This window comes from Phycodurus eques, chromosome 7, assembly GCF_024500275.1.
Source record: "Phycodurus eques isolate BA_2022a chromosome 7, UOR_Pequ_1.1, whole genome shotgun sequence".
In the NCBI taxonomy this organism is placed as follows: domain Eukaryota; kingdom Metazoa; phylum Chordata; class Actinopteri; order Syngnathiformes; family Syngnathidae; genus Phycodurus; species Phycodurus eques.
In genome coordinates, this window is record NC_084531.1 from 5,316,879 (window position 1) to 5,329,220 (window position 12,342).

Below are 12,342 nucleotides of genomic sequence, written 5' to 3' on the forward strand. Positions count from 1 at the left end.
GACTGTAACAGTCAACATAAATTCATCAATTCACACCTTTATCTGTATTCTCACCAAAATGTAAATGGCTTCTTCTTTGGGCCTTTAGCCACACCTTAACAAAGTTTCATTGGTTTTGTTATTATCCTCACCAATCAACCAACAATGATCAAAGCATAACCTAATACATTTGTTTCATCAAAGAAATAAAATACAAATCAATGTTTGGCAAAAATTATTAATTCAGTCACTTTTTTTAATAGATGAAATAGTACATCAATCTCAAATTAAAGCCTGTCTTGGATAGTTAAAAAAAAAAAGTTACAGCTCTTATTTTTATACAAAAGAAATGCTGATCCGCCATTAATGACGTAGCTATTCCACTGAACAATCATTCATTTAAAAAAAAAAAAAAAAAAAAACAGAAAAAACAATGCGCTGCAAATGTTAACACTGCAGTAAAGCACACGTTTATGGTAAGTACAATATATATAGTAGCAAGTAATTGAGGTGGCCATGAGTCATCCACCAATAACTTATCAGAAGCGTAATTAACAAGACTAAGTATTAAAAAAAAAAGTAATATTCCCTCAACATGACAGAAGATGAGATCGAGGCAGAATTTTGAGTCAATTGTCAAAGGTGAGCTTCGCTGCGGTACGTCGGGACAGCCAGAGGATCCTTTCCATCTGTAGGGTTGATCCGGCAGACACTCACAACCAGGATACCATCACGGTTAAAGGTCCCACAGACAGAAAGGGGGTTCATGTCCTTGGGAAACAGAGATTTCTGTGTGAATGTGTCACTGACGCTTCCATCTTCCGTGACCTGAAGGACACAAAGAAAAAAATATATAAATTTTTCTCAAAACTGAAATTGCAGCATAATGAAAGATCTTCGTGAGTGTATACCTATTAAACTGAAATCAATATACCAACTAAGTACAGTAAAATATGCTCTATGATCAGGGTGCTCTGGCAATTTACATCCTGAATGCTTACAAAAGGATTCGAATAACATTTTTATGTTTTTACTATTGTCCTCAGATGAAAACATGTCCTCGAATTTAAAATATATCCAAAAATCGTTCTTAATTTCTTTCATTTCTCTGTACTGTTCTTTACTGCCAAACAAATCAAGTGACTGACTCGCTGCGGCCTATGGTACAAGCAAAATAAGTCATAGCAACTTTAATTGTCTTTCTCCTATTTTCCCTCCTTTTCTCTTTTTCCCCCCGTGTTACAGACAGTTTATGTCGTTTTAACATGTTTACAAAGTTCTCTGGGTTCATATTAATATATTCACCCCTCCCCCCACAATGACCGAGAAGGTACCGATAACGATCAGCCGGAGTAGGAGAGTACGGGTTTTGTTTAATTTTTTGGGGATCGTGATTTCTAGTTTAAAATACGCTTTTTATTTTTCCCAAAAAATAGTCAAAAGCCAATAGTGTGAATTATACACGGGTATAGAGTTAAACAGGGGGGGGGGGGGAACATTCACATTTTATAAATGTATGCTGCCATCTATGTATGCTGCCATTCCAATATACCACCGCCACCTAGAGGTTATGAAAAATATGTAGCCTACACTTTCATTACAATATGGCAGGGGGTACATATGACTGCATATTTGTAAAGTTGTGCTCCTAAGTTTACATAGCCTGGCAGAATTTGTAAAATGTTTTTTTTTTTTTTTTTTTTTATTTGACTGACGACTGTACAACTAGCCGGCATGGTGGCCGACTGGTTAGAGCGTCAGCCTCACAGTTCTGAGGACCTGGGTTCAATTTAGAGTCTCGGGCAATTTAGAGTCTCCAATTCATGCATGTTTTTGGGATGTGGGAGGAAACCGGAGTGCCCGGAGAAAACCCACGCAGGCACGGGGAGAACATGCAAACTCCACACAGGCGGGGCCGGGGATTGAACCCGGGTCCTCAGAACTGTGAGACTGATGCTCTAACCAGTCGTCCACCATTTTTGTTTTAGAACACACACCTTCTCAGCGTGAATGACGACATGGTGGTTATACGCCATCACCACAACATCATGCGGCTCAAACTGGCTGACATCAGCGGACATATAGTAGCCATCTCCGACACACTGCACACCTCCAGCACCAGTCTGACAAATAGGAACAGCGCCACCCACTGCAGCTGTAACATACAAGCAGACAGCAGATACAAAAAGCATAAATAGAGTGCAAACTACGTACCGGGGGCTGTTTGTCGCCCGCTGGCTGGTTTTTAGCTCCCGCAACATATAGGTCAATTATCATTTGACATGGCCCATTTCGTTTGCTTGTATTTTACTGTTTTACACTGGGTGGCAAGGCAGGAGATGAGAGGAACGACAATTTCTCACTTCCTTGTTTTTCACCAATCACACATTCAGTAAGACGTGCCTCGGCGACAGTGCTGACTATTGCCACTAATAATAATAGTCCAAAAATGCATTATATACAGATATATATATATATATATATACATATATATACATATATATATATGTATATATATATATATATGTATATATGTATATGTATATATATATATATATATATATATATATATATATATATATATATATATATATATATGTATGTATATATATGTATATATATGTATATATATATATGTATATATATGTATATATGTGTATATATATATATATATGTATATATATGTGTATATATATATATATATGTATATATATGTATATTAGTCGTAGTCAATATTAGTCGTTCGAACTGCTCTAAGTGCTAGAGGACTCTGCATCTTTTTTGCACAATTGTTTTTTGTCAATGTCTTTATGTCTCCAAAGTGTTCTGTAAATTGACTGTCTGTTGCACTAGAGCGGCTCCAACTACCGGAGACAAATTCCTACTTGGCAAATAAAGATGATTCTGATTCTGATAAATGTATTTAATATAGTGTATATAATTTTGTAGCATATCTTTGTAAGTGACCCTTGCATCCTGCAATTTTTCTGTGCGTGGCCCTGGGAAGGAAAACTTTGGACACCACTGATGTAGACCAAAACACCAGTTACTAAGGTAGTTCAAATGGCAGAGGCAATGATTTTTTTTTTTTTAATGTGAAGGGGTTGGAGCACCGGTAAAGCATTAATTTATAATGTCTCATATAATTACTGTACTTTATTCTATACCAAATGTGCATTGTTATGTATCTGTTGGAAATGATACTGGAGCCACCATTGCTGAAAAGTGCAAACAAATCAAACAGCGGATCCAAAAAGCTAACACAGCCCTGTTCAAATTCCAGTAATTTGATATGAACAAAAACTAATCCAAAATAAATCTTTTCAAAACTTTTGAAAAACCATTGTGACCTATCAACTGTACAACTCAATCGAATTAAAAAAACAAACGTTACGTGGGTGACAGCTCACACCTGCCAGCATTTAAAGTGGCTCTTATTAACCCCAAATAAATGTCTTCCCTTCTCTTATTTTATGTCTTTTATCTGACATTTTTTTCTTTCTAGCAGAAGCCTGAAGGTTTCGTCGCAACGCTAACTGTTATTAAGCTGTTCAGAATTCCTACCACCTTGACTAAGGCCCTTGCATGATGCTGATAGCACCATCTTCAGCTTTTGGCGATACGCAGCTGTCGATCTAGCACTCACAATTGTCTTCTTCATGGAAAATATTACATTTCACAGACCCTGCCGTCATTTCAAGATTGAGTTTGTTGCCCTTCGAAGTGAGTCCTGTGAGAGACTGTGACATCTCAGCGACTTGAATTGTGACTGACAGATTTCTTTCTTAAAAATGTTCAATTGGGGTGGCTAAAGTCACTGTGTATCATTTCATAAACTGTCATTTAAACCCTCGAAGTCATGTTGTTAGCAGCATCTTGGTTTCAATCTGGGTTTCATACTGTACCCGTTGCAGTTCCCCCTGCCTTTGTGTTCTCCTTTAGCTCTTTAGGAGGCCTGGTTGATGAGGTCTGCAGCCTTTTGCTCCCAATCCCAAACATTCTGGGTCATTACTCATTGTTATACTCCTCCCACTGTTTCTTTCTGATGACTGGTTCTGGGTCTGGTTTTATTTTCCCTTTTTATGCAACTTTTTGATGATGAAATCATCTCACAGAAAATAATAATAATACAAAAAAAACTTGACATTTATGGATTGCCTTGAAGACTTTTAAAAATATGTTTCTCCCTGTAATCAGTAGTGTTATTATAATTACATTTTTAATTGACTACACACATTATAATCCCTTAAGGGGAAATTCTACTCCAAATTTACTGTATATTTGTGTTGCACTCCACACAGAGAACCACATCGCACACATACAAGTATTCAAGGACAGATACTGTATTTGAGAGATAGGGGTGCACCTTTTGAGCTCTGGTCACTGCCTTGCTCAAGGACACTTTGGCAGTAGTCAGGAAGCAGACTTGGATCACTTTCACAATTAGTGGCCATTTTTATTTGTCTGCAGCTGAACTCCAAACATATGAGTTTCCAGTTCCAAATCCCAAGTTCTTACATACTGTATATGACATTATATACTGCCTATAAGAATAGCTTTATACAGTAATTATTTTACAGGTTCTGTGACACTCCATTTTCAGCTGTGTATCGTATTATTATTATTCGTCACTTTTGTTAAATGATGGAAGGCCTGTGCACTAATGCATCGGAAAGGACAATTAGAATCTGTTCTATTCCACGCGTGAGCTTCAGCTGACTTACCAGTGAGTCCATAGGAGGATCTGCCGCGCCTGCCGAAGGGGGCCTGGCAAGCGGGCCCGCCGTGGACCTCTTCACCAAACAGGCAGGAGGAATCTGCCGAGTCAAGCAAAGGCTCTAAAAGTGCCTCCAGGGAGTCGCATGATCCAGCCCGTGAGCCCTCTGACCGAAAACTACTGGAGGAGCTGTAACGGGCCGAGGAGCGATAGGAGGAAGAGGATCTGCCACTAGAAGAAGTCAGTGATTCCATAGTACCGAATACAAGTTATTTCTCGACAACACACTCTCACTTGCCTCCAAAGACAAGACTTCTCACTGGGGTGGTGTTTTTATAAAGCCCCGGTGGATTGTGGGTCATGGGAGCGCACCATAGCCTTTTTCATTTACACGTAGATGGCTAACGGTCGACCACTTGTGCTAAAAATGTAACGGACAAACTGATAAGAAGTGAAGACCTCCTTCCATTGAAGCCCACACAGAGTAGCGATAACGTTGAGCGGGCTCTGTGATACCTCTGGCATGTGGGCAGAAATAGCAGCATGCTGTAAGGAAGGGTCAGATCATCCGTTAGCCTGAGCCTGCCCACAGCGTCAAGTCTTTATCAATAATGCAAGAACATTTGAGTTGTGCTAGGTGGCTAATGGAACGGCAGAAAATAAATGAAGGGAAAAACAATGTGATTACCAGACCAAATCAGAAAATTGAAAAAGCAAAGGACGTTTATATAGACACATGACCACCACAAACACCTTAAATATGTGCATTATTTTCCAACGTGATGTTAAGATTTCTGCAAAAGATGTTAAACTTGGTGGTGCATTTTATATAACATCATTAATTAAAGTTTATGACACTTTGTCACACTTTATTCAGTGATGAGCAGAATGATCACAGGTTGGATTTGATGAGATGAAATCAAATTAGATTCGAATCCCAGGCTGCGAATGAGAGAGTGAATGTATTCTTTGTCTCCGTTTGTGCCCAGTGATTGACGAGCGACAAGTCCAAGGTGGACTCCGCCTTTCGCCCTAAATCAGCTGGGATAGGCTCAAGGAACCCTGGATGGATGCATTGGATTGCATTAGAAGTAATTGTATTAGATGATAATACTGTATTTCCACATGCAGTGTGTGGGGGTCTTTATTCGAGTACAGAAGTAGCAGTCAGGTGGGGTATGGTTTTTGTAAATGTGTGTATGTTTGTAAAAATACGAAATAATTCTTTCATAATATAATAATTTATATTTTTTCCCACAAGGCGGCTGGCTAGCTGTAAACTCTGTATTGTCCATAGGTGTGAATGTGAGTGTGAATGGTTGTTTGTTTATATGTGCCCATGGGCTGGCAACCGGTGCCCAGCTTGTCCCCAAAGTCAGCTTATCCCCGACCCTCATGACCAAATGATATGGAGAATGGTTGGATGGATACATTTTTCCGCGAAAAAAGATTTCTTCCACAAATACATGATGATAGATTTGGACTTATCGGGGGTAATAATTATGCGTTTTAATTGACATTTTCAGAGAGGTATTAAAAGGAAATGTGTCCAATCGTGAGGAAGTGGGTAAGGGGTGACAAAGCTAAAAATAGACTGGGTGAATCAGACAGAAGAGAAACCCCAATTCCAATGAATATGGGACGTTGTGTTAAACGTGTTCTCCAAAACCAGTATGTACCTTTCAGCATTAATGGTGCCTTCACAGATGTATAAGTTACCCATGCCATTGGCACTAACACAGTCCCATACCATCACAGATGCTGGCTTTTGAACGTTGCGTCCATAACAGTCCGGATGGTTCTTTTCCTCTGGCCCGGAGGACACGACGTCCACAATTTCCAAAAACTATTTGAAATGTGGACTCGTCGGACCACAGAACACTTTTCCACTTTGCATCAGTCCATTTTCGATGAGATCGGCCCCAGAGAAGCTGGCGGCGTTTCTGGGTGTTGTTGATAAATGGCTTTTCTTTGCATAGTAGAGTTTCAAGTTGCACTTACGGATGTAGCGCCAAACTGTATTTACTGACATTGGTTTTCTGAAGTGTCACTGAGCCCATGTGGTGATATCCTTTACACATTGGTGCGGTTTTTGATGCAGAACCGCCTGAGGGGATCGAAGGTCACGGGCATTCAATGTTGGTTTTCGGCCTTGCCGTTTACATGCAGTGAGTTCCCCAGATTCTCTCAACCTATTGATGATATTATGGACCGTAGATGATAAAATCCATAAATTCCTTGCAATTGTACGTTGAGGAACATTGTCCTTAAACTGTTTGATTATTTTCTCACACACTTGTTCACAAAGAGGTGAACCTCGCCCCATCTTTGCTTGTGAATGACTGAGCAATTCAGGGAAGCTCCTTTTATACCCAATCATGGCACCCACCTGTTCCCAATTAGCCTGTTCACCTGTGGGATGTTCCAAACAGGTGTTTGATGAACATTCCTCAACCTTCTCAGTCTTTTTTTCCACCTTCCCAGCTTTTTTTGGAACGTGTGTTAAAATTCTAAGTTCATGATTATTTGCTAAAAACAATGAAGTTCATCAGTTTGAACATTAAATATCTTGTCTTTGTGGTGTATTCAATTAAATATAGGTTGAACATGATTTGCAAATCATTGTATTGTGTTTTTATTTATGTTTAACACAACGTCCCAACTTTATTGGAACGTTCTGAAGAAACCAAGACTAACATAGCAATGAAATCTTATGAGGCACTAAATATATGAAAGAAGAACAGTATTATTATGTTGATACTCTTACGCAGTTCTTTCTTCAGTAATCAGGTCTCAGAGAAGATGTCCAACATATCTTCCCTAGAATAAAATGTCATTTATTGTTAAACTTTTGCAAAGTTGTTCAGGTACTTGTTTTGTGTCCCTGCCCTCCGGTGAGTATGCAACGGGTGCCTCAGGCAAGAGACAGCAAGGCCTCCTTTAAGGGTAAACAACAGATGGAATGAACAGTTGGGAGAAAGACCTGAGGGACAAAATGTTTTTGGAAAATGTTCCATTTATTACAGATCGTTATAGAGCTACACCAGGGGCCACCGACACAATTACAATCGACCTGTGAGGCCAGAAGTTGATAACTGTAGGTTAACAAATAATTATTACTTTCCACTAGAGGTTGCACGACGAATGATTTTTGTTGTTGTCGACACTAAGGTGATTTAAATTGAGGTTGCTTAGTCGATGACGTAATTGATCATTTTTGTACAGTAGCGTACAAACGGTCCTAAAACTTTTTTATGGTACGGACCTGCTTCACAAAATGACATATTTTGACAGACCGGCATTGAAACAAATTAATATAACTGATTGAAAATACAACTCTGCATTACTGAAGACGTTAATTATTTAAGATTGTCGGCCCCAACCTTTTTCAGAGCCTAAAATCGGGACCAATCCACTCTTAACGCACATCAGACTGAAGGACAATCTTATAGAATAGTCTTATAAGACTATAAGATTGTCTGGCGTTTGACATGCTTGGTCGGGAAGACCGTGTGTGTGTGTACCTGGACTTATTTCGTACTCCACCAAACCACTTGTGTGTGTGTGTGTGTTGTGCTTTGAAGTGATCTCCTCCCATGATATTGCCATCCCCTCACTCTTTAATCGGACAAATGGATGTGCGCTCACTTCCGTGATGTCATAGAAAAATGAAATATCCTCACTACTATGTGACCGTGTCCACCTCGATAGTATGCTTTTCCTCGCCGACGGCCGCCCCTTGCCACTGTAATAGCTGAATAACGACAATGTCGTCATGTCACTCAGCTTATCAAAGCAAACTTTATGGTGGAAATGACTCGTATGGAGTCTATAGGTTTGAAACAGCACAGTTTCAAGAAAGGTTGTCATCAACCTTAGACTACGTCCAATGTTTAACCACAGTGATTAGTAGTCCGTTACTTCAAACATGCTCACAGTGTCATATACATACTGCATATATCCAGTGTAAAAAAAAAAGAAATATATATATATATATATATATATATATATATATATATATATTTCAATCACATTGTGCAACAGAAGTTAGACAAGTTGTGAGTGTTTATCATTATAGCACTTTGGTTACTGCAGTTTACGCTATGGGACTTTTCAACATTTCCTACCTTGTACGTGGTTTGAGGATATGCCATCAAGATTAGCATTCCGTAACTTTTTGACTGTTGTTCTCATGTAGCAGCTATTTACTCTTTTCAACCATTTTAACACAAACCCAGGATTCAGTTTGTGTTCTGGACAATTCACCTCCATTTTTCCATCAATGAGACTCTAGGTAACATTAAGGATAGGAGATGTTAGTATATTGTCCTGTGATTGCAACTGTTGATTATGACAATGATGGTGTAGTGGTTCGCTTGCCTGACTGCAATCGATGTTGGTTCAGTTCCCACTCAGTGGCAGTGTGAAGGTGAGTGCGAATGGTTGTCCGTCTCTGTATTGAATTGTTCGTTCATGATCAGATCATGATCATAAAGTTCTTGATGAAACCTGCTGTGCTCATAAAACGCTGACCCATAAGCGACATTGCATAGTCATGCGTCCATCATCTGCTGCGTACTCGGTTCAGGGTTGGAGACTATCCCAGTTGACTGCGCGTAAGAGGTCCAGGACAGCCTGGATTGAACCACTGCACCATACTGTATTAAAATAATGATCATGTCATACAGAAATGGTTTGTTGCAAAGAACAATAACAATATTTTTATTAACTTATGTCAGATGCAGCAACCAAGATTATTATCAAATCCAAGGGGACAATAATTATTTAATTACATTCAGCCAAAATAGGAAGCAAGAGGGAAAAAGAAAAAAAAGGCAGGCTGAGATTTCAGAGGGAGTTGACGGTTGGATGTGCGGTATATTTGATGGCTTTCTGCAGGTGAAGATGTAACAGTACATTTATTTGGACTTCACTGACTTCCTTATAACCCGTGTTTTGTTTTCGTTTTTTTTTTTTTTTTTTTTTTTTTTTGCATGGCTTTGCCGCATGCAGCGACCAGGATCTCTCGCTATTCATTTCATACATTCGGTTTCCACGTTGAAGTGGGCTTTAAGGGTCGAAGGGTCGCGGTCATCAACTGTGCAACAAACCCTGTCTTGAAAGTACTAGATCTGACTGTATCTAACATATTAATATCGCTTCATCACTTCCCACAAACTGCTTGTACAGGAAGAAGAAACTGAAGACAGACTGACGACGGTGAGATACACATCGGTTTTTCATCAGGTGGTTTTATAATGGCGGGCTAATTGCCTGTCAGCAAAGGTAGCGTTTAGAAGTCCTCATAGTTACACAATGAGCCCCATGTGGGCCCAGATGGAGGAGGGGAAGGATGAGTGGCGGTGGAGATGAAAAGATGGAGACAAAGAGGCGTGGGAGGAAGGGAGATGGTGAGGCTTAAGGAAATGATGGGGGAGACAGCGGTGGGGGCATTCATCACGCTGGCTGTGTGTGTGCGTGCGTGTTTGTGTGTGGTAGGGAAAGTTCCTCATTGGAAGGACAAATAGTTGTCAAATGAATGAGATAAATGAGGCAGAAAATGCAGTACACAAAGATGCTACTCAATGAATGTCTCACGCACGCACGCACATGCACGCACGCACGCACGCCTTGAACAAAGGTGTGACACAAAGAGTGATGGATGGGTTCCGTTGGACACAGTCAGCTGATAGATTGACAGAGGAGGAGGAGGGGCCAATGGTGTGGTCACGTCACCACGTCCGGACAAAAGCACAACCTCGCGATGACGTCAAAACGGGAGAGGCAACAGAATATTCCAACCTGACCTTGCTTCATTTAACTTTTGCACAATGAAAAGAAAGGACAAGCCGGTGTTCCCTGGGGTGACACTAAGACGGCGTGACGAGGATGGGAGGTGAAAGGTGAAGAATCAAAGGCACAGCTTCAGTGTTTCCCCCTGAGTTGTTGCTGTCACTTACTACGATGCCGATTCCCAAATGTTTGGCTGATTCTATCGTCTCAATCTGGCAGATGTAACAATATTAATACTGTATACCATGCTGTCATTACCCATAAAATATGTTATTCTATTTATAACATCCAGCACCAGTAAAACTTGAACCTCTAACTCCACTGCCAGACATTGTTTAAAGGGAATCGTTAGTGCAATTTGCTGACATCTTACAATACTTGAAATTCACACACGCACGCACACAAATGCACATCACATTGCGACTCACCCATCTAGCCGTCCTAACAATTTAAAAGGGGCAAAGGGAGCCAAATCTGCATTTGAAACATTAAAAAAATAATACAACTAATAATAATAATCATCCTAAAATTAAAAACTAAGCATGCAAGGTTTGCAAACACACACGCACACAAAGAGACGGAAGGAGAGATGAGTGGGGTTAATGCATGCTGGTGGGATGCGCTGATGCTGTGGTCTGATGGGATTTCCTGAGTTGTATGAATGACATTCCCTCTGGGAGAACTTGAACAGATCTCCCACATGAACCACAGAAACATGCCTTTTGCAAACATTACAACAACAAAGTTTAAAGAATAGTACTTCAAAAGGCAAAGCTTTTCTGAAGTCATCGGGAGAGGACAGGAGTGTTTCAAAACCTTTGGAAAGTAAAAACAGGAGCTTTTTTCCGGGCATCATGACATACGGCAATAACTGTAAAACACTCGGCATCCTCTTGAAATCAAAAATAAAAGAAATACTGTATGTTTTGTTCACATTTGTTTTTTTGTTGTTGTTTTTTTTTTTTTTTTCCCAGTAGACGATATCACACAGTGATAACAAAGAAAAGGAGAAATGTACAGCCACATTATAGCTTCGTGCAAGAAACCACATACACTGGCACGCCGCATAGGCATAGAGATCAAGGCAAGACAACGTATACAAAAATATAGAAAATCTCCAAAGCAAGTCATCTCTTCACAGAAAAAAGGACTTTTCTGTCTTTTCCAGCCTGCTTCACTTCCAAATCAACACCAGCCACCAGAGTCACTTCAGTGACATTCTCCTTGTCTTGTCAGTGTGTGTTTTATTTTAAGACATTAAAAGGTTCTTGTGTCTTCCATGCAGGAATCCACAGAATTCCAGTCCATCCATCATAATGACATTTGAGATATAATATGAACAACCAGTGAGTGATAGAAAACTAGTACAATAAAAGCATTTCATTTCTTTCATATCCTTTGTGACAATTTTTTTTGTTTTCCTTTTAGAATTCATAATATGTCCTGTCACTTTAAAGACATTCTAGCATTCGCTCATAATTGGTAGTGACAGAAATAAGTCGTTCGGCATACTCAGCAAGCCATGCCCAAAAAGGATGCTCTAGTTTGTCTCTTGCAAAGGACAGGTGGGAGTGGAGGGGGCGGGGGGCATCATACAGAGCAGTTGAGATTACAAACCGTGCTCAGGTCGGACCGTCAACGTCAGCATTTGCGACACACATGCAGAGAAAAATTCAGAGTTCCGGACTCAGTCATTGTGTCCGTGCTCTGGTTTTTGGGGGAGTTTTGACAGCACAGGTGAGAACGGCGCCTGTAATTGTGAGCGTCAAACCCGCAGCGGCAATTGAGCGATGGCTACCGTAGCAAGTCCAGAACTCGTGTTCTCACACACACAAAAAGATTGTTTGGACGCT

The 12,342-nt window shown here is 40.1% G+C and overlaps 1 protein-coding gene across 1 annotated transcript; it reads right to left on the minus strand.

Annotated features, from left to right (window-relative positions):
* Positions 1 to 615: 615 nt before the first annotated feature.
* On the minus strand, positions 616 to 4,950 carry LOC133405616 (heat shock protein beta-7-like). The gene is made up of 3 exons (XM_061682750.1): positions 4,704 to 4,950; positions 1,977 to 2,134; positions 616 to 807 (listed from the first exon to the last, which is right to left on the minus strand). The coding sequence occupies exons 1-3, from the start codon at positions 4,948 to 4,950 to the stop codon at positions 616 to 618; spliced, it is 597 nt and encodes a 198-aa protein (XP_061538734.1).
* Between the last annotated feature and the right edge of the window lie 7,392 nt (positions 4,951 to 12,342).